General features: G+C 40.7%; 1 protein-coding gene and 1 gene segment (V, D, J or C); both read left to right on the top strand.

Annotated features, from left to right (window-relative positions):
• LOC129026546 (immunoglobulin kappa light chain) overlaps window positions 1–24,298 on the top strand; it is a 412,603-nt gene that overhangs the window by 219,053 nt on the left and 169,252 nt on the right. The window lies entirely within an intron of this gene.
• LOC134737785 (probable non-functional immunoglobulin kappa variable 1D-42) lies at window positions 13,279–13,800 on the top strand. The segment is given in 2 exon segments: window positions 13,279–13,354; window positions 13,478–13,800. Coding segments are annotated over 2 exon segments (378 nt in total).

The raw sequence follows: 24,298 nt of genomic DNA on the forward strand, positions 1-24,298 counted from the left end.
CTGGGAATTATGAATAATATTATGGGGGAAGAGGAGTACACTGCCTGCTATACTGAGAGTAATATCATCCTCTCCCCCTTAGACATTATGAACAATATCATGTGTACATCCCCCACAATATTGGAAGTAATAACACACACTGCCCCCCTGGATATTACAAACATTATCACAGGGGGTGTAAAGAAAAAGTGTTTACAGTACCGAAAGTAATATTATCTCCAATCGCCCCCTGAATATTACAAACAATATCACAGAAGGGTGCACACTACTTACGATATTGAGAGTAATATTATCCCCTCCCCCACTGGATATTACAAACAATACCAGAGAAGGGTGTGCACCCCCTGCAATATTGGGAGTAATATTATCCTCTCCCCCCGGTTATTCTGAACAATATCCCAGGGGGGTGTACACCCACGATGATACTGGGAGTAATATCATCCTCTTCCCCCCTAAATATTATAAGCAATATCACAGGGGGGTGTACCACCCATACTGAGAGTAATATCATCCTCTCCCACCCTGAATAATACAAACAATATCACCGGGGACAATAAGCCCCTGCGACACTGGGGGTTACATCATCCATTCCCCACTTGTATATTATGGTCAATATCACAGGGGGGTGTACACCCCCCATGATACTGGGAATAATATAATCCTCTACCCCCATGGATATGACAAACAATATCATCGGGGACTGTACACCCACGGCGATACTGGGAGTAATATCATCCTCTCCCTGCTGGATATTATGAACAATATCACAGAGGGGTGTACACACAAGATGTTTGCGATGTTGAAAGTAATATCGAAGAGTTAATCGGTGCAGCACACCAACATGGCACATGTATACATATGTAACAAACCTGCACGCTGTGCATATGTACCCTAAAACTTAAAGTATAATAATAATTTAAAAAAAGAAAATATCATCTCCAATCTCCTCTTGGATATTATTAACAGCATCATAGAAAGGTGTACACCTCTGGAGATGTTGAGAGTAATATCATCCTCTCCCCCCCTTTATATTACCAACAATATCACAGAGGTGTGTACACCCCCCACGACATTGAGAGTAATATCATCCTCTCCACCCCAGGATATTAGGAATATCTCAGGGGGGTGTACACCCCCAGCTATATTGGGAGTAATATTATCCTCTTTCCCCCTAAATATCACGAACAAGGTTACAGGGGGTTTACAACCTCCGCCATACTGGGAGTAATATCATCCTCTCCCCCACCCTGGATACTGTGAACAATATCACAGAGGGGTGTACACCACCCCCCGATATTGGGAAGAATATCATCCACTCCTCCCCCCCGGATATCATGAAAAATATCACAGGCAGGTGTACACACAAGGTTTGTACGATATTGAAAGTAATATAATCTCCAATCCCTCAAGGATATTATGAACAATATCACGGGGGCTGTATACCCCCCGCGATATTGGGAGTAGCATCACCCTCTCCCCCCTGGATATTACAAACAATATCATAGGCGGGTGTACACCCCCCGCGATATTGGAAGTCGTATCATCCTCTCCCTCCCTGGATATCACGAACAATATCACAGAGGGGTGTACACCCCCCGGGATGTTTGGAGTAATATCATCCTCTCTCCCTCTGAATATGACAAAAAATATCACAGGAGGGTGTGCACCCCCACGAAGTTGGGAGTATTATTCTCTTCCTTTCTGGATATTACTAACAATATCTCAGGAGGGCATACCTCCTCCACAATATGAGTAATATCATTCTCTTCCCCCTGTATATTATGAACAATATCACAGAAGGTTGTACACCACTCACTATATTGGGGGTAATATCATCCTCTCTCCCCCGGATATTAAAAACAATATCACAGGGGGGTGTAGACACAAGGTGTTTATGACGTTGAAAGTAATATCTCAAATCTTCACCTGGATATTACACCCCCCGTGATATTGGGAGTGCTATCATTCTCTACCCCCTGGATATTACGAACAATATCACAGGGCGGTGTACACCCCCCGCGATGTTGGGATTAACATCATCACCTCCCTCCCTGGATATTACGAAAAATCTAAGGGGGTGTAGACCCCTCATGATATTGGGAATAATGCCATTTCTTCCCCTCCTGGTTATTATGAACAATATCACAGGGGGGTGTACACCCCCCGCGATATTGGGCATCACATCATCCTCTTCCCCTCTCTATATTATGAACAATATCGCAGGGTGGTGTACGCCCCTGCGATATTGGGAGTAACATCATCCTCTCCCCCTCTGAATATTACGAACAATATCACGGGGGGGTTTACACCCCCGCGATATTGGGAGTAATATCATCTTCTCCCCATTTAGATATTAGGAATGATATCACAGGGATGTGTAAAGCCCCCGCGATATTGACAGTAATATCATCCGCTCCCACCCTGGATATTACGATCAGTATCAAAGGGGGGCGTACACACAAGTTGTCTATGATATTGACAGTAATATCATCTCCTCTCTCCCACTGGATATTACGAGTGATATCAGAGAGGGGTGTACACCCTTTGCGATATTGGGAATAATATCATCCCCTCCCGCGCTGGATATTACGAACAATATCACAGGCGGCTGTACGCAAAAGCTGTTTACAATATTGAAAGTAATATCATCTCCTCTCTCCCCCGGATATTACCAACAATATAACGGGGGATGTACACCCCCCGCGATATTGAGAGTAATATCATCCTCTCCGCCCCTGGATGAACAATGTGACAGGGAGTTGTACACACAACGTGTTTACGATTTTGAAATTAATGTCATCTCTTCTTCCCCCCTGGATATGACGAACAATATCACAACGGGGGGTGTACACACCCCGCGATATTGGGAGTAATATTGTACTCTCCTCCCCTGGATATTACGAACAATATCACAATTGGGCATGTACACCTATAGCGATATTGGGAGTAATATAGTCCTCTCCCCTCCTGCATATTATGAACAATATCACAAGGGGGGGGTGTGCACACCCCCCGCGATATTGGGAGTAATATCGTCCTCTCTCCCCCTGGACACTACAGACAATATCACAAGAGGGGTGTATCCTCCCAACGATATTGGTGGTAATATCGTCCTCTCCCCTTCTTGATACTAAGAACAAATCATAAGGGGGGTTGTACACCCCCGTGATATTGGAAGTAATTTCCTCCTCTCCGCCTGGATGTTATGAACAATATCACAAGGGGGGCGTGTACACCTCCCGCGTTATTACCATTACTATTATCCTCTGCCCCCTCTGGAAATTACAAACAATATCACAATATTGACTACTGGTTTTGACAGAGCATCAGGCTTTAGAAGAAACACTTCTGAAGGATTGGACACAAAGTCATTCTGGAGGAGATATGACTGGACTTTCCAAAAATGGACCACTAGAAAAAATAAATGCTTTCCAAGTGAATACTTATCTAAAGGCCATTAGAAGCAAGGGCTCGAAATAATTGAAATAATTCAAAACATTGATTTCAGGCAGTCACCTTTTCCAGCTTTCCCATGGAGTCTCATGAACCGACATCATCACTATCCATGCATGGGCTCAACAATATGAATTTCAATTAACGGGGACTCATGGGGATACCAGAACTTCTGAGCATCCATCTTTCGAAGGAGAATAACCCAAGATTGCACCACACATCAAGGATCAGACTTACTGGTGTCAGGTGTTTTTAGCAGGCCTCATCCAACATGAGGAGGGCAATGGTTGTTTCCCTGTATATGCATTTGTCTTTCTTGTCAGTTATATTTGAGCATGAAATATTATTTGAGGATTTTCCAACGACTTTCATCACAGTTAGGAAATTCTTCCATAATGTGACACTAAGTGAAGCAACTTATTTACAACAACAACTGAGGTAAAGTATGCAGCTCGTGATCTTATCACCTGCACAGGTGCAGCTGTCTTTAGAGAAATGAGAAAACGTATTCACAGTCAAGCAAAACTGACACACAAACCCAGGTAATTGAATTGATGTTCTATCAGATGTGGTGAAGGTTCTGAGACACTAGCCATGTATGATGCTGTTACTTCCATCAAGGAATATTTGTATCTTGAAAGTGAGCTGTGTACTCATAGTTAATTATTATGCCAACTGAACAGCTTGAAACATTGTTCCCCTTGGTGCCCACTGATAAAAAGGAGACTGAACAGCTGGTAGGGTCCTTTGCATATGGAGGGCAGCATAAACCTCACCTGAGTGTTCTCCTGGCTCCCTTAGTCAAAATCATGAACAAAGTTGCCAACTTTGAAGGAGGCCTTTTGCAACAGTAGCCTTGGAATCTGTTCAACAAGGCATGGCCCAGACACTTGTTTAAGATTTTTACAGCCTGCTAGCCAGATGGAAGTCCAGGTATCCACAACTTCTATACACACTGATTGGAGTCTGTGGCAACAGAAAATTGTCACTGAGTGCACTAGCCTCTCAATTTTTGGGCACACAAGTTGCCTGAAGCAGCCACCAGATGTCCTTCTATTGAATGACAACTCCTTGCTTGCTATTAGGCACTGATGGAGACTGAACATGTTAAGGCATCAGCACCATGTGTGACTGTGACACTGCTCCCTTAGCTGTCCATTCTCACTTGGATGCTTACAAACACCATTAGTAAAACTGGACAATCTCAACAGATTCATGTTATCAAATGGAAATGGCACATTCTTGATCAGGCCTAATCAGGACCCCACAAGATCTGTGGCTCCATGAAAAAAATGGGGAGCTTGCTAGAAGAGACCAAATGACTTGTAGGTGATAATTTGGCTCTTCATTTGCCCATGTGGAGCCCAAGATTCAGAGATTTCCATTTGACAGGAGTCACTGATGGCTGAGCAAAACACAAACTGACAGGTCCACTAAATGTGGCCACGTTTCAGCCAGTGGATGGCCACTTTTTTAACTGAAATTTAACGTGGGATCTCTACCCAGTGGACCAAACTACTTTCAGTGGTAATGGCCATGCAGGCTGTCCCAGCATCGTACCATGCCACATTTCCACTAAATCCTGGGGCATTGCCAACAGCCTCACCATCTGTTCAGGAAAATGACAACTGAGTGACTGGACTATTAAAGAATCCCCAATGTGGAGAAAAGGACTATGGCCACAGCTTTCCACCTGGAAGAAAAAGAGATATGATGATCAATTGGATGCTGCGACTACCAAGGTCACCTTTGAGAGAAACATGTCATATTTATGGATGCCCCATGACACTTCACACTGACCAAGGAGCATCTTTCGCTGCCCAAGCAACATGACAATAGGCACACTCTCATGGAACACGATGAACTTTCCATGCACCCTGCATCCACAGGCCAATGAATCTAGTGAATGCTACATCAGTGGACTCACACAGAAACATCTAGAAAGGACATCTAGACAGTCTGCTAATGGGGTGGTATGCCATTTGACTAGAGCAATATGGACATTAAACATCGCTCTCCAGAACAAGGGAAATAGTGCATGTTGAGAAACACCGAGCTGGATAACAATGAAGGTAGACCAGGCAGACACTGTGAGAGCCATTTCAGTGTTCCTAACCATTGTATTACTTTTTTTCCTTTAGAATGCATGCCCTGGGGTGATTTTCAATTCAGGCCATCATCATACCCTAACTCTGATATGGAGATTATGTTTTCTCTGAGTGCCTCCTTTCTACAAGACCCCACAAAGGGGGATAACACGACTAAGAAATATGAGGAAGCTAGGGGCTCTCTTCTGGTGCCGGGGACATCTTATCCTTCCTTTAGTGTTGGTGATGTTATGAGAAGGGCATGATCTCCCTTCCTGGAGTGGACAATCAGGACTGAAATGTCTGGTTCAAGTGACAAAGGCAATGGATTGTTCACAGAGCAAGGACAGCCAGAACGGTTTCCTACACCAATATGGCCCAACCCTTGTAGATGGGGAGGGGACACCTGAGACCCTGGGATGGGTGAGAGATGATGCACTAACGTGTCAGGCTCCATTTTGGCCAGGATGAGGCAGCAAAGGCCTAGAAGCATAACGTCTTTGTTAGCTTCTTCCCAGTCACCAAGGGTGATCTTTCAAAATACTGAATCTGCCATTCTTCTCCTCATACTGTCACTAACTCGTGGTTCCCTTTCCTTCTACCAAAGGTAAACTACACCAACATTCCTAATACCATGGTGTACATCAATAGGACCCAAGCACTGGCCTCCCAAGTGAAGATCTGACACCTGCCACATGTGGGGGAAACCGGAGGCCCCTGTTTAAGTGAATTGACTCTGTGGCAAATGTCATGACCACAACTAAAAAAAAACATTGGTGGACCGATATTTTGATGCACCATAAGGTGAAATCTTAAAAAAATTCAAAACAGCAGTTGGTGGCTGTGGAGCTATCATAAGTTATTGGTGGACATGTAAAATGTTATAGCCACTTTGGAAAAAGTTGGACAGAGTAGTAAACACTTACTGTAAAACCCAGCAACTACACACCTAGGTGTTAGCCCAAAAGAAATGAAGGCACAAGTTCATGCAAAGTCTCGTTCAAGAACATTCATAGCAGCTTTATCCATACTAGCCCAAAGTGGAAACAACTTACATGGCAATCAGCAGGTGAAGGGATCCATTATAAAATTACCAAACAGTTAAATAACACTCAACTTTCCTAATAACACGATGTACATCAACAAGACCTGAGCACTGGCCTACCAAGTGAAGATCTCACACCTGCCACATGGGAGGAAACTGGAGGCCCCCTGTTTAAATGAATCAACTCTGTGGAAAATGTCATGACCACAACTAAAAAAACCTTGGTGAACTGATATTTTGATCTACCACACTTCTCTGATTCTGTAGATGAGAAATGTCCCATGGGAATGGCAAAATCAAGGGCCAGACTAATGCTACCCTCTGTCTATGAACAATATCGTCTGAGGAAAACTTTGCTCATGCAACTCTGCCAACAGTGAGACTTGGTTAACGAACACACCAATACCAGCATAACCATGACTGGGCGATTGAACAATAAAATGGAGAAAGGGGGCTGTATGCACCCAAGAGCTCCATCTTTCTCTGTAAGCGGTCTGGGAGTGACCAAAATGCAGGATGTGTGATGCCATCTCTGGATTATTGTGGGATGGTGAGATTCTGCATGTTGGGCATGCTGGGGTTGTCTCTGGATATTATTCCTTGCAATTAGGTGAGCCATTGAGCCTGCAGCCCAAAGCTGTACCTCAGACTTACGAGGGACCTGCCAGAAGGTATAACAGACTATGGGTTTATGTATTTTATGATCTTTTTGCTACTATGTATAGGAGTCAGTGCTCATGAAAGAGAGAAATGATAAGAAACTTGTCCCTGACCATGGCAGATACTGCTCCTCCTCCATAGCCACTGCCTTGGTAGCCCAGCAGATATCCGTTAACTCCTTTGGCAAGGATGTTTAAGATAACAGTGTTGCTCTAGACTTTTTAAAATCCCAACTGGGAGGATTGTATACAATTTCCAACACCTCCTGCTATACCTGGATAAACACCTCATGTATCCTAGAAATTCAAGTAGAGGAGATCTGGAAACAGGCTCATAATTGCAGAAAATGGGCCCACCTGAAGGATTCTTCTTTCACCCTTTTAGCAACTTCTTCTGTGGATCATGGGACCCTGGGCTACATAACTGCTTTAGGAGGACCGGATCACTGGCCCAGTGAAATGTATTCTGGATCTGGCTCAATGATGTTGCTTTGAGATTGTATTAGTCAAGGTGCTTCATCAGTCTGACAAGACACACCTCTGCCTCCAGTTCAGGGTGGTTGGTAGGCATATAAAACGGAATAGCTTTCTAAGGGGGTGTCTGGGTTGGGGGGTGACTCCAGTATGGTCCTCTGATGGTCCTGGACTCACTTGGTCCTCCCCACTCTCTTTCTTACACTTCTCAAGAATAATTGTAGAATGTGCTGGAAATGTAACATTCTGAAATAGGGAGGAACTAATCAGAATAGGCTGCCCCTGTCCCAGCTTCTCCTAGTACTGTCCTCCAGTACTTTAGTCCTCCAATACATTAGCTCTATGTGTCCTGTGACACTAGAATTAAAAACACAGAGCATCTTCTTTCTGGGGTTCCTCAGCGGTGGTCCAGGTCTGGTACACACAGTCAAGATTCCATCAGCCCCACATGCCTGTGCCTAAGGGGACAGACCCACAATAAATCCTAGGCTTCTGCAGTCCCTTGCTGGCCACCTGTAAATACTAAAACAGATTCTTGTAACTTGTTGTGTATGATTGCTCTGTCTCCCTGGACTCTGATAAGTTGGTAACCAGTGCACAGTGAACCTGCTTCATAGTAGTCACTGTCATAGAGACAAAATTTGAATGGAGGTTGCCAGGAACTGGGAGCAGGGGATATGGGGAAGGAGTTGTCACTTAATTGGAATAGAGTTTCAGTTTTAGAAGATAGAAAGAGTTCTGGAGATGGATATTATTGATGATAGCACAACAATGTAACTGTACTTAATGTCATTGACCTGTACACTTAAAAATGGCTAAGATGGGCAATGCTATGTTCTCTATATTTACCAGAGTTAAAAAACTTAACATCTTTATTATGGTATTGTTGGTTCAGAAGACATCATTCTATGTTCTAATTTTCTGAGCAAATATTAATAAATAATCACTTAGAAATGCCACTGTTCACACCACATATTAAGAAACATCCTTTTTTTTCCTAGAGATGGCGGGGCACGGGGGGGGGGTCTCCCTATGTTTACCAGGCTGGTCTTGAACTCCTGGCTTTCAGCTGTCCTCCCTCGTTGACCTTGCAAACATCTGGGATAATGGGCATAAGCCCCTGCACCTGGCCTTAACTAACAATTTATCAGCTTTAACAGGGAACTTCCTTGAAAATGTTTATTCCATTGCAGCCACCTCTAAGACCAGACAATCTGCTCAGCCATATTTCTGCACCCAAGTGCACTGCTCCCTCTGTGATGCCACTTGCCCTCAACATGAAGTCTCATAAGGAGAACAAGGCAAGGAGGCAACGAAATGTTTTGAGTGGAAATTATTGTGAAGGCCTGGCATTAGAAGAGCATCAGTGTTGCAGTGCTACTTGACTAGCAAAACACTCTCCGACTTGCCTTCCTGGATGGTTTTTTTAATTCCTCAAACTTTTCCTAATATTGAATACTAGGGTTTAGATGAGAACCTTTCTATCCTAAGTCTGGTCAAACGCTATTTCATTGAAGATATATTGCCTTATGGAGTATGATAATAATAAATATTGAAAATACTTATTACTACTACCAACACCCCCTTTATATATCCTGTTAGCATACTAAATATTATGGCTTGATAAAGGTGTTTGAAAGGGAGCTTGGACAGTATTGATTCTGTTAATACCCTGAAACACATCAATCCCCAAAATTGATAAGAAAATAGTAAGAAAAACATAGCTTAATAATCATTAGCTATTCTGATTACTGTTGAGTGAAAATTAGGTGAAATCTTAAAAAAAATCAAAACAGCAGTTGGAAGGTGTGCAGCTATACTAAGTTATTGGTGAACATGTAAAATGTTACAGCCACTTTGGAAAAAGTTGGACAGAATATTAAACACTTACTGTAAGACCCAGCAACTACACACCTAGGTATTAGCCCAAAATAAATTAAGAGATATGTTCATGCAAAGTCTTGTTCAAGAACATTCATAGCAGCTTTATCCATAATAGCCCAAAGTGGAAACAACACACATGGCAATCAACAGGTGAAGGGATCCATTATAAAATTACCAAACAGTTAAATAATACTCAAAAATAAAGAGGAGCACATTATTGGAACACAGGACATCTGAATGAATCTGAGAAACACATATGCTGCACAAAAGTCACCAGACACAAAAGAGCACATGCTATATTTCATTTACGTGAAACTCTTAAAAAGAAAATGGAATCTGTACTGACAATAAGCAGATCAAGAGTTCCCTGATCTGTGTGGTGGAAAGTAAGTTGATTCCAAAAGAGTGGGTCAAAACATTTTGGAGTTATAGAAATGTTCTATGTCTGGATTTTGGAGGTGGTTCTAAAGATGTATTTATTTGTGACAGTTCATTGACAATGTAATTTTTGTAATTTTTTTCGATAAACTTAGTTAACAGTGAATAAAGTAAGTGCAAGACCAATTGGGTAATGTTGTCTTTGCATCTTCTATCTTGCGGTGTACTGAAAATTGTATGAGCCAGAGTATCTGAGAGATAATCTCAGCTCTGAAACTGAAGAACTGTGTATCTCTTGCAAGATCTCTCTTTTCTAGGTACTTTGGACATTTCTTCCATAGAATGAGAATTTAAATATACTTCATAGATTAAGTCAAAATGGTAGGTTTTTAATACATTGGTTATTCATTTTAATTAAAAGTCTGAGCAAAATGAAAAGTCACACAAAATTGGAAAAATTATTTAAATAAGATGAAATATTATTTTAAAAGCTAGAAAAATAAAACTGTCACATCTATTTCATATCAATTTTTAAGAACTTATAACTACATATCAAGTATTCCTAGCATAAAAACTATAATATACTCAGGCCAGGTGTGGTGGCTCAAGCCTGTAATCCCAGCACTTTGGGAGGCTGAGGCAGGCAGATCACGAGATCAGGAGTTCGAGACCAGCCTGGACAACATGGTGAAATCCCAACTTTACTAAAAATACAAATATTAGCACCACATGGTGACACATGCCTGTAATCCCTGCTACTCGGGAGGCTAAGGCAGGAGAACCGCTTGAACTCGAGAAGCAGAGGTTGCAGTGAACCAAGATCACACCATTGCACTCCAGCCTAGGTGACAGAGCGATGCTCTGTCTCAAAAAGAAACAAAAAACTATAGTACACTCAACCATGTGTATTCACAAATGAATAGATATAAAAATGATTCTATTTTCCTTCTTTTCTTATTTTTCAGAATTTTTGTGTTTATGTTCATAACAGATACCAGCATTTAATTTCTCCCTTTGTTATGTCCTTGTTAGATTTTGGACTGAAGGATATGGTGATCTCATATGATAAGTTTGGGGTATTTGCTCTTTTTGATTCTCTTGAAAGTTTGTGTAATTTTGATAAGGTATCATGTCACCAGTCAGGCAGATGTAAAATTGGATTTTTCATTCTGGGTAAGTTTATAGTACAGATTTCTTGTTACTTCTGTCAAGTTAGTTGCCATAAAAATACTCATAATATCCATCTTTTATATTTTTATCATCATAGGCTCTGCAATGATTTTCCCCTTTCTATTTATAGTACTCTGTTTTGTGTCTTTTTTTCACTCCTTTTTTCTAATCTGTCAGAGATTCCTGGACTATCATTGATCTAACTCTAGAGGGAGTTGTAAGTATGAGGAAGAGAAGAAATTTTAAATCTTCCAGCTGCTTTTACTCCCACTGTACTAATAACTACTACAATCACAGCAACATCCACAACACCGCAGGACAAGCTTCTACAGCTTCCAATGCGTCTATCTGAGTAAATCTTCTCTACCTCTATCTTATGCAGCTAGAAGTTTTGAGAATCATGCAAGTAGTGCTGTAGCCTTTTGTTCATAATTTGAAAGGTAGGCAAGCCTCAGCATAAAATAGGCATTCCTTAAACCAGTCACCCTTTAGTTTGTGGATCATTATACACATAAACACAGCATGTATCTAATATATATATTAAAATCCATGAGGCAATACTTAACCACAGTCTGTGTTTTCTGTTGTATTATATTTCCTCTTATACTCTTATTCTTGTTTTTTCATTAAAAAATCTATAGTGAACTTAAGCAAATTAACAAGCCAACAAACAAACAAAGAAACAACACAACCCTTTTAAAAAGGGATGAAGTACATGACCAAACACTTTTCAAAAAAAGGATATAAAAGGCCAAAATCATATGAAAAAGTGCTAAGAATTACTAGGTTTTAGAAAAATGTAAATCAAAACCACAGTGAGATACCATCTTATACCAGTTAAAATGGCCATTATTAAAAAGCCAAAAAATGACAGATGCTAGTGAGTTTATAGAGAAAAGAGAATGCTTATACAATGCTCATAGGAATATAAGTCAGTTCAGCCATTATGAAAAGCAGTTTGGCAATTTCTCAAAGAACTTAAAACAGAAATATCATTTGACCCAGCAATCTCATTATTGGGTATGTACCATAAGGAATATAAATTGTTCTGCCATAAAGACACATGCACATCTATGTTTATCACTGCACTATTCCCAATAGCAAAGACATAGAATCGACCTAAATGTCCATCAGTGGTAGACTGGATAAAGAAAATGTGGTATATACACAACATGGAATACTTACTTTACAGCTATAAAAAATGAGTTCATGTCCTTTGCAGCAACATGGATGGTGCTGGAGGCTGTTATCCTAAGCAAATTAACACAGCTTCAAATTTATACTAATCAAGATTTCTATAGCAGAAGAAAAAACAAATAGTTGTTTTAAAGTAATCAGATTTAGCATTCTTAGGCAGACCTTCATGCTGATGAACTGTGGAAAATAATACCCAATGATAGAAAAAGGGGGTAGAATACGGGGGTCCTCAAACCAAGAATAAAGTGAATCCCATTAACACTCGGTTACTAAAGAGACCTGTACCTCTGGACAATGCAGGATCTGTGGATGTCAGATGCTTTGAAAAATCATGTTATCCTCTTTGTTCATCCACAGTAAACCTCTTGATCTTATACTGGAAATAACATTGGTTTAGGGCCATTACAAAATAATTTTGACAACACTTAACTTGCTCATGATTAAGTGTTCTTTTTTGTTTAAGAAAAATCCATTTCACACTTAGAAAAATGTATTATGTATGTCATAAAGTGTCCCTCCCCGCAACTGGAACAATTTCACAGTATATTGAAGACCTGATAGCCCCACCCTCTAAGACTTTATTAAGCACTCTCCACAAACTAGAATATTCTCCTGCTTATTCCCAATCCAGCACTGAAATACATTACTCCATCTAGTTCTCATAACCACTTCAAATTTTGCCAATAGATGCCCAAAAATGTACTTGGTAACAAAGTGCTCTTTAGGAAGAAACATTCTCCGCAGGCAAATCTGGGCTACCCTGGTCTGACCTAGGATACTGAGAACACTGTCTCTGTGCTGAGTTACTGAGATGAGCCAGCCCTGCAGCTGTGCCCAGCCTGAACCACCCCCTGCTGATTTGCATGTTCCCAGAACACAGCCCCCTGCCCTAAAGACTTCTTAATAGATTAGTCACACCCTGTGCAGGAGTCAGACCCAGTCAGGACACAGCATGGACATGAGGGTCCCCGCTCAGCTGCTGGGGCTCCTGCTGCTCTGGCTCCCAGGTAAGAAAGGAGAACATTAGGAATTTTCTTAGCCCAGTGTGCTCAATATGTCTGGCACTTCTGGGAAGTTCTCTAATACCATGATTCATAGTGTGGATATTTGTTTTTATGTTTCCAATCTCAGTGTCAGACGTGACATCCAGATGACCCAGTCTCCATCCTTCCTGTCTGCATCTGTAGGAGACAGAGTCACTATCACTTGCCAGGCAAGTGAGGGCATTAGCAGTGATTTAGCCTGGTATCAGCAGAAACCAGGGAAATCCCCTAAGCTCTTCCTCTATGATGCAAAGGATTTGTGCACTGGGGTCTCATCAAAGTTCAGTGGCAGTGGATCTGGGACAGATTTCATTCTCACCATCAGCAGCCTTGAGCTTGAAGATTTTGCAGCTTATTACTGTGAACAGAAGTCCAGTTACCCTCCCACAATGTTACAAGCCAGAACATAAACCCCTTAGTGAAACAAATGTATGAAGTTGGGCTGTACAGATGCTCCTCCTGGTGTCCCCATCTGCTGAAAGCATTTCTTAGATGTGTACAAGTTTTTAAGCTTTTGGCAGAAGGGGTCAGGAAGTCTCCTGCGTATTCTCACTCTCCTTCTTCATCCTCAGTCCCAGCAGTACAGATATGACAATGTCTCCCTGATTTAGTAACGGAGAACAATTATGATACCTGCGGAATCTGTGTTGTGGCGTCTTTCAGGGGTCATACAACAAAATAGAAACCACTCTACAGATTTCAAGAAGGAATTGTTTTAAAACAAGAAATTAGAGTCAAACATCCAACCTGGGGTGTGGTAATCAGAGAAGCTGATACTAGAAACACGGGACTCTCTGGTGGTCCACCAGAAACCTGAACGCATCTGCCCCTGAAAGTATGGGCTGCTTGACCATGTGTTCCTCTCCTCCGTCTAGGAAGCAGAGATGTTAGGGTGCTGGTTCTCTTAGCTGCGTGTAGCACCTCACTAGGTGATTCTCCAGTCCTCACCTCAGTCCATGTGTCTACCTGCAGGTGTCAATGAATATTGAATCATCTTCTTCTAACTTTTATGTAGGACATGAGGGTGCCTTATTGAGCAACTCTACCAGAAATCATAAAGAGAAAAGGGATTTTTGTGAAATGTGTTTCCAGAAATGATGGTGATAAAGAGGAACTGAGAGCTGACAACCAAGTAAGGCCAATTTTACCCCAAATCTCAATTTTTCAGATTTGGGTTGACCCCAGAATATCCTTGTCTGTGCTTCCACATCTTATTAGCAAGTCTAGGATCATTGCAAAAAACTTCCTAAGCCATAAAGTAAAAAGAAAAATGAGAAAATTTCTTAGCATACCTAGCAATTCTTTGACAAACAAATGAAAAACCTTTGTTGATAAAACAAATAAGAAACCTAATTGTTCACAAAGTATATTTTTTCTTTAATGTGTAAACACTTTGCTAATCAAAATTTGTCCAGATGTCAACTGCCTCCTCAGCACCACGGTGAGCATGTTACAAATACAAACTAACAAATCCATCTTAGACCTATTGTGTGACAATCTGCATTTCAACAAGTGTACAGGTAATCTACTGGAGTTTTCAGGAGCTATGTACTAAAGGATATTTACTTCAGCTAAAAAAATGTATATTTTTTACAATGAGGCCATTTATGTTAAAGCCACATGTTAAAAACACACTCAGTTTTAATTCTAATTAATAAAAAATTACTTTTGAAGACTTTTAACATTGTAAAAGTTAAAAAATCATTTTTATCAATAGATCAAATATCTTGATAATTAAATGCAGTAAATATTTTTTGAAACTTTAGTATTTGCCAAAGTGAAAGAATAAATTAAAATTGTGTGCACCTGGGTTAGAGATTATTGAACTTATAATAAGTATAAGACTTAAGCTGAATAGGCAAATAATTTAAGTTCAATAATTAGATTTAAATTATTTTCCTATGCAGCTTGGTTTGGGGATTGTATTCACTCCTGCTGCTTGCCTTAGGTATGTTGTACCTTGTTTTGACCCTGCCTGGGTCCCAGATCAAACCCTATCCAAGTGCTGGTGATAATCTCAGTGCCCTGCAGCAGAACCACCCTGCTAAGCCCTTCCTTGATCAACCAGATGATTGTTATCATGAATAGGAAAATAAATGCTTAGTGTTATTAGCCACTGAGTTTTTAGTAGTTATATACCATACGCACATTTTTTCTTTAATGACACAAATTACACTCATTTTACTCAAATATTATTTAGTTTTAGTCTCTTCTTAATATTTTTCTAAATGGATTACCAACTATTCATATCTATATCATCAATTTTTATGAAATGAATCTATCTGTATGGTTAGAAATGTATTATATACATCAGCTTTTGCCCAGGTGATCAGGTCAGAAAAGGCTGTTAGCTCAGCCTGAGTTTAGAATTTCTGTCCTTGGTCACAGAATTTAATGCCTGTGTTCTCCTGTCTCACCAGTCTAGAGTCACTGAGATGGTGTTTGGCACAAGACTGTTAGGAACAAAGTAGAAACCTGTGGCCTCATTTCTCTCTTTCTACCCAAAATGTGCCTCGTTGTCTCTCTCGGTGCATGAAGGTGAGACACTATGAGAAGAGAGTCAGTTGTGGCAGAAAAAAGACATGATTCTCAGGATCCCAATGGGCCTCACATGTCCAGGCATGTTCCCACTCCTACCTTCTTGCCTCCCTTAACAAAGTGACTCCAGTTACATAGCAAAAAGCTGTTCCCTTCCAACTAAGGTGACTAGGCCAAAATCCTATCCGCAAAAAGAAGATCCCAACCATTTACTCCTTCGGTGATGTCTCTCAAGGTTTCATTTTTTTTTTTTTTCTTGAGACAAAGTCTCACTCTGTCACCCAGGATGGGGTGTAGTGGCACGATCTCTGCTTACTGCAACCTCTGCCTCCCAGGTTCAAGGGATTCTCCTGCCTCAACCTCCCAAGCAGCTAGGACTACAGGTGCACACCTACATGCCTGGCTATTTTTTTTTTTTTTTTTTTGTATTTTTGGTGAAGACAGGGTTTCCCCATGATTGCCAGGCTGGTCTCAAACTCCTGACCTCAAGTGATCTACCCTCCTCAGCCTCCCAAAGTGCTGGGATTACAAGCGTGAGCCACTGCTCCCAGCCTCCCAAGGTTTCTAAAGTGGAACTCTAACGTTCCTGATAAGAACCTGGTCATCTTGCAAGGTTGCTGCAAGATCTGGCATTGCCCCAAAGAACCAAATGAGATCTAGCCGACTGAAGATGAGATGGTCTCCAGCACTGGCCTTTCACTGATTTTTCCTCATTATAATCTTATTGTAACACTGAAATATCCGCTGAAGGCAGAGTTTATTCTCCATTTCCTAATCGTGTTATATCGTGTTAGAGATGATGCTCCACTGCAGAAATGCAAAGAAAACTCTGCCTAAACATGCTTGAATGTCATTCCTTTTTCTGCCTCAGCTTCCTTAAAATGATAAGAGCTGGGCACTTCAGGGGATTGCCACGGGGATCTCTTACCCATGGGCTGCCCCCCTGCTTTGCTCATGCCACAAACCTATTAAACCTTGCCTGAGAAAATTTCTGTTTGGTCTGGTGTTAGTTTCTATTTAGAAAAGGGGCAAGGAGCTGGGTGCGGTGGCTCATGCCTGTAGTCTCAGCACTTTGGGAGACTGAGGCGGGTGGATGACCTGAGGTCAGGAGATCAAGACCAGGCTGACCAACATGGTGAAATCCCTTCTCTACCAAAAAATACAAAATTACCCGGGCATGGTGGTGTGTGCCTGTAATCCCAGCTACTCAGAAGGCTGAGGTAGGAGAATAGCTTGAACCCAGAAGACGGAGGTTGCAGTGAGCTGAGATCACACCACTGCACTCCAGCCTGGGCAACAGGAGCAAAACCCTGTCTCAGAAAAAAAAAAAAAAAAAATGGGGCCAAGGAACTGGAGGTCTCAGCAGCAGGAAAAATTGCATCAGGTGGGAATGGAGAGCTGATTAGAACTTTTCTTCCAAGAATGTCTTTCACTTGCTGCGTAGTGATTTTTACCAAGTGTCCTGAAGCTGCCTCAAAGAGTAACACTCAAGTAACTCAAGCAGTGCAGGTGCAAAGATGACCACAGCTGCATGGATCAGCAGGACGCAGGCTCTGACCCTCAGGGTACTGATGCAATTGCCATGAAGACAGGTGTTGATGCCATCCGTGAAGGCAGGGGACAATTCCTTGGCTGATTCTCTAATCTCCACTACACTCACTCTGCACAACACATCTATCAAACTGAGTCAATTTCTCTTTTCCCTAATGGTTTTGAAAAACTGTGTTCACAATTCAGAGCCTCATTTCCTATAAATCTGCTCCTTTCCTTTAAGCAGTTAAACTCCTTTTCTTTCTGGACATTTCTCTTGCTCTCAAGGAAGCAATTTTATTAATGCTACTCCAAGTTCTAACGGAATCTTCATCCATCCTGGAATTAGAGCTTCATGTACAGCCAGACAAGATCCATGCAACAACACAGACATTATCTTAGGAAGCCCTGAAGTCAAACCCTTGGGGCTGGGGACAGAGCTTTACTGCTTACAGACTGTGTGACATTAGTAAAGTGACTTAACCTCCCTTTGTTTCAGTTTCTATACCTGCAATGCTGTGACAATAATAGGTTCTACCTCATAGGTCTGTTTACAATTTGAACAAAGTAAAACATTTAGAATATTATCCAACAGATAATATATGCTGCTATTAATTTGAGTATTATTATTGCTATAACACTTAGCACTGTAATGCTCATCATTATCATAACTGTACTAACTTAGCAAAAACTTATTGGAAATAGTATTAAATGCAAGTTCATTTCATCTACAGCCCCAGTAGGTGCTAAAATGGGTGTTTTCACTACCCAGCTCACAACTCTTTAAATCCTAAGGATTTTGTCTTGATCTATGCTAAATTGCTCAGACCTTCGATCATGTCCATTCATATCTGTCCAATGCATTTCTTCTCACCATCAATTCTCAAATCATTATTCTATAATAGGTTCAATTGTCATATTGCTGTCTTGCTTTCTTGTTTAAGCCTTATTCTATCTTTTAAATCTTTTCACTATTTCTCTAATGCTTGTGCCAAAACTCACAACTTAATCTCAGTTTCTTTGACATGCTTCTATGACAGTGATGCCAGTGACGTCATTTATTTGATGTTATATATTCTTTTACTTGCTGGATTCCTATGGAAACAAATTCTTTTAAGCCCAGGCCCTTCTAAGACCTCGGAGCTAGAAGGTGAAAAAGAGCTCAGCAAAAGTGTATGAAGAAGAGTGATTTTGGAAACTGAAGTATCACTTCACCTTTTTGTAAAGTCATCTACTTTTTCTAGCGAGAGTTTTCAAGTTGTATTTGATTTTTTGCTCTTTAAAAATCTGTGTGTGACTTTGTCAAACACTTTTTATCTAAAGCCTTTTTTCTCCAAAAGTCCAAGTCAGATTAACTATATCCAGTAAAGTCTGATCAACCTTTCTCTGATATCCTCCCTGTATATACCCAAAAGTGCACACAGGAAACCCCACCAGATTTAACAGCCTTGGCCTGGCAGAACCTGCAGGATAATGGAGGGGATCCAAGTGTCCCCTGAGGAACCAGATGTGACAGCACATAAAGCTGAGTAGAAGGGCATCCTAATCCTCTCTGCCTTCCCTACACATCTTGCTCAATTAAACCCATTCAGTGTAACAACTTTTAATTTAAGGCTGGTTCACACCAAACCAAAACTAACATGTTTTCTGTATTTTATTTAGAGGTATAGTTACTGGTTTACATGCAGCTGGGTTAGTTTAGGTATATAAAGACTGTTTCTCTCCCTTCCCCCACTTTCACACTTCCACTGTTTCTTAGCCTCTGTCTGTCTCCAGGAAAGGGGCTGGAACGACTCCTTTTTACACCACTGTTTCAGAGAGTAGCCAGGTAAAACTATTGGCATTCTCAGCTTTTGGCTACTAAATAGACTTTGTTAAATCTGCTTAAAAACAAAAGTAATTTGTCAAATGTCTGATTAGTCAGACACAGTAAGGTGAAGTAGACCAGGACAGATTTCACACTCAGTACAAGTACCCTGATATTTGAGGAAACTAAAGATGCCAGAACACCCTAGCAGAACCCTCTCCCCACTGAGTCACAGAATTGCATGATCTGCTTCCTCAGAGAACAGGCAGAACCTGGACTTGCTTCTAATCCATATGGCATGGCAGAGGTTAATAGATGTCTTTCCAATGATTGTATTGTACTCTATAAGCCTCTGTCATAGCACACTGGAAAGAGAAAATCTTCTGCTGGCCTTGAACAAGCAAACAGCCATGTGGGCATTGCCCGTGTGAGCATCACATGGCAGGGAATTGTCCACAGCCTCTAGGACCTGAGAGCAGCCTTGATCCAAGAGCCAGTAAGAAGTTGAAGCCCTAAGTCATAGAAGTGCTAAGGAATGAGCTCTGCAGCTACCTGAAAGAGCTCTAAAGTATCTATGTTCTCAGGGGACTCACAGGTGAGAATGAAGCCCAGTCTACACTGTGGCACAGTCTTGTGAAACCCAATAGGCAGGACCCAACAAAGCCATGTGCCAATTGCTGACTCAGAAATTGAGAGATGATAAATGGGTATAGTCTTAAGCTATACCCATTGTGGCCGTAACAAACTTAACACACATTTTAAGAACAAATAGACCTAAGAGCAGCCATGCCACTGACATTGAATGGAGATGGGCACAGCCTTATTCTCTTTGTGACCTTAGGGTTTCCAAGCACTGCGAGAGAGAGGAAAGCTTCGATGTGCAAGCTGTTTCCAATATTCCACTTGTTCACATCTGCTATTATCCTATTGGCCTGAGCAAGACACATGGGCAACGCCTGCATCCATTTAGAATGAGGCCGACCAAAGCATGAGTGCAGGGAAGGGATTTATTGCAGCTAATTGTGCAAGTAGTTTATCCATAATTTTTTTATTATTATTTGTTAAGAAATACCCTGCGAAAAGGGAAGCCTCTTTAAAGGGCTAAAAGTTTCTAGGTTGTAGCTTCATTCATTATAGTGTTCTGCTTTATATCCAAGTATAAATAACTGAGAACTCTTTCAAACTATCATTTCTATGACGGTTTGTTTTCCCCAAAACTTTACATATAATTTTGGTCCTAAAATGTGCTGGCCAAGTTTACTCTGCAGAGCTACAATTTGTCCAATGTGGCTGACATGCCATTGCTCCTTGATTGTGGACTTTGGCTGCTGGTGATCTATGAGAATCTGCTTCTGCAAAAGAATGTATTTGTCACCCTTTTGATCTTTATCCTATCTGAATCCACACACTTCTCTATTGTTCCATGGCTAATCCACATCCTGTCTCTATTAACTCACTCTTGCCATAAGTGAGTAAGATCACCTAACACAGAAATAATAAATATGTCCAGTTGTGAACATTCAAATTAGTTAAAAAGCATGGGGATATTATAGAAAGAAAATGTATAACTATTTTAAGTATGAAGAAAATGAAGTCTTTGTATTTTGGAACGAAACTGTGTGAAAGGTGTCTGCAGGTTTCAGCACCAGGGTGGGCCCCTGCCTTTCCTGTGACTGAGTGCGTTGCCTTTCTCACACCTGCAGGCATCCAGGGAAGCAATTGGATGGGGTGAGCTGGGCTGCACTGTTCGGCCACCCTGGGGAGACCTTGGTTATATGAGATACATTTCAGAGGATGACAATAACTGCTGACAGCAATAAATGACAGCAGTTCAGCTTCTTCATTACAGATGGTCTGTGTAGAATTTCTCCCACACAACCCACAATGAAGAAACTCAAATCCCAGAGTTGATCTGGGAACAAACCTAATAAAGGTTGGGGAACAGGACCCATGTCCCTGACCCATGAAAACTGAAACCAAATGTTGTCCAACTGGCACATCAAACCAGCCTCGAGATACGTTAAAGAAGTCACATCAGACCATCCAGTCACAACTGAACCACAGGCTAACTGCAGTCACATGAGTGGGTTCAGCAGAGATCAGTCCAGCCAGCCTAGAATGGAGGAACCACAGAGGTGACCCTCAGAGTTACAAGAAGCAGTACAGTCAGCCCTCTATCCATGGGACCTGCACCCATCGATTCAACTAAACCTGGATCAAAAATATTTAGAAAAAAATATCCACAAAATTCCAAAAAGCAAAACTTGACTTTGCCATGTGCTGAGTACCACTTGGGTGAATCCACACAAGTTAAGTCATGTGTAGACATCGTACTAGGTATTATAAGTATGCTAGAGATGGTGTGAACTGTACAGGAGGATATGTGTATGTTATACACAAATATTGTGCATTTTACATAAAGGTTTTGAGTCTCCAAAAATTTAAGTATCTGTAGGGTGTCCTGGAACCTATTTTCCATGGATACTGAGGGAGGACTGTACATGTTTATTTTATGGCATTGTGTTTGGGGTTGGTTTATTTTGGAAGAAGAGCTAACTAATACAAACTTTTTATGAACAGGAGGGAATAGAGTTCAGTGATAGAGTAGTCATATTTATTGTAATTTTTTTGTGTGATTGCAAAGCGTATTCACTTGTTTTTTAAACCAGATCAGAATACTCATACCTGATTATCATGGACTTTGGATGTCTTTCTTATCTCCCCAGCAAATGAAAAATGCAGCTGAGAAAACAATTCCTTCCCTCTATTTCCTCTAATCATACTTCTCATTACCCAGAATAATCCATGTTTTACATTCAGTGGGCTGTTTTCAATGTGTATAGGTCACTACTGTTGATTATGTCTTGGAGAGTTTCTTGCTCATTCACTTTTCAGTTATTCAATACAGTGTTAATTGAGCAACAATGCTGGACCAGGAATGTGTGTAGGCTGCACCCCTGAGAAAGTCAGTGTCTGATTCTCATTTACCTATATCTTTACTGGTGAACAAAAGGCCATGTTTAATTAAACATAAATCAACAGGAAGATTCTAGGAAAAGATAAGGGTCATAAAGGAAAAAAAAAAATGACAAGGGGAGAGGAAGTGGTTAATGCCGAAATGGAGTCAGTTATTTGGGAAGGCAGAAACTGCTTCCTCTGAGGAGGGGACTTACCTGAATGAGGAGAACAACTGACCTGAAGAGAAGTTTCTGAAGGGCATTGAGGTTCATGACAATCAAGGCTCTTAGAAGGAACACAGTATGAACACAGGAAGGACAGAGAAAGTCACTATGAGGAGAGTGACTTAACCAGGGGAAAAAAAAGGAAGTCAGAGAGGGAGCAGGTCAGAGCCGTTTTCTCTCAGTGTCTTAAAGATCACCATATATGACTGGTATGAAATTAATAAGGCCTTCATTTTCTGTTTGGGGAGCAAATGCTTTCAAGTACAGCAGGACATTCTGGGAAATGTTTTAAGCAAAGTACCCCCATGGTCCTATGTATTTTTTAGCAGAGTAATGACTCTAGCTGGGCTATGAGAAGCAGAAGAAATACTTATCTGGACAAAGTGAATCCTGGCATAAAGTAAATTTGGGGCAGTGAAGATTATTGGAGACATAAGCAGATGAGACCATATTTTTTAATTAATGTCAGTTACACACCTTGATATGAGAAGAGTCAGATTAGGAGTGACCTGGAGGCTTTGGCGTTAATCTGTTACATAGATTTTGATTTACTGATGTCAAATGTATTAGCAGCCAAGAACATCAGGATAAAATAAAAGTTTGTTATTATTGCTCATTTCTAGATTGTGATGCCAATAAACATGCAGATTAAGTGGCCGGGTTTGCAAGTGAGTCGAGTTTGAGCTCAGAGGAAAGAAAATGCACATAGGTATTCAGCAGTGCTTACAGGGTAATTTATGTATTAAAACCACATGTATGCATCTGCATCTGCACATATTTATGCATGTGTATCACATATATTAACATATGCATATGAGTGTTTTTCAGAAAATAAAAGGCGTAAAATCAATAATTTCAGCTTCCACCTTATGAAACTACATAAAGAGAAGCAATTTAAATCTGAAGTAGAACATGAGGAAAATAAATAATAAATATTAGGTCAGAAATCCATAAAATTGCAAACAGAAAAAGCAACACTGAACACCAAGCAAACCAAAGACTGGTTCTTCAGAAAAAACAATGTTGTACAGTTCCCATATATTTGAAAATTTGGGGGTTGTAGTTTCAATATTGATTTCTAGTTTGATCCCTCTGTGGTCAGAGAACACACTTACTATGACTTTAATTGTTGCAAATGTGTTGAGAGGTTATGAGGGCAGAATATGCCCTATCTTGGTGTATGTTCTGTGGGCGCTTGAAAGAAAAAGTGTGAACTTCTATTGTTATGGGTTGGAGTCTTCTATAAATGTCAGTTAGATCCCATGAGTTGATGACCTTGTTGAGTTCTTCTCTATCGTTGTCGATTTTCTATTGAGTTGTCCTATCAAAGATTAAAAGGGGTTTTGAAATCTCTAAGTGTAATTGTTCTGTTAGTTTCTGCCACATGTACTGTATTGCTCTGTTGCTTGGTGTCTACGCACTTAGAACTGCTCTGTCTTCTTTCCGAAATGGCTTTCTTCATTATGTAATGTACCTTTGTGTCCCTGGTAACACTCTTTGGCTCTGTATCCTACTTTATCTGATATTAGTATTTGCTGCTGATTCTTTCTTTTTATTGTTGTTTGCATAGTGTACCACTTCCCTTCCTTTTATATTCAAGCTACTTAAACTGTTATATTTGATGTGAGTGTCTTATAGACAACATACAGTTGGGACATTTCTTTCTGATTCATCAATTTCTGTCTTTTTGTAAATTTCATAATTTACATACTTAATATATTAATAATTATTGGTATATTAAGATTTAAGTCTGCACTCTACTTTTTTGCTGTATCTTTTTTTGCTTCTCTGTTTTCTTTTTGCTGCCTTCCTTTGGGTTACATGAACATATTTACAATTACATTCTAATTT

This window comes from Pongo pygmaeus, chromosome 12, assembly GCF_028885625.2.
Source record: "Pongo pygmaeus isolate AG05252 chromosome 12, NHGRI_mPonPyg2-v2.0_pri, whole genome shotgun sequence".
NCBI lineage: Eukaryota > Metazoa > Chordata > Mammalia > Primates > Hominidae > Pongo > Pongo pygmaeus.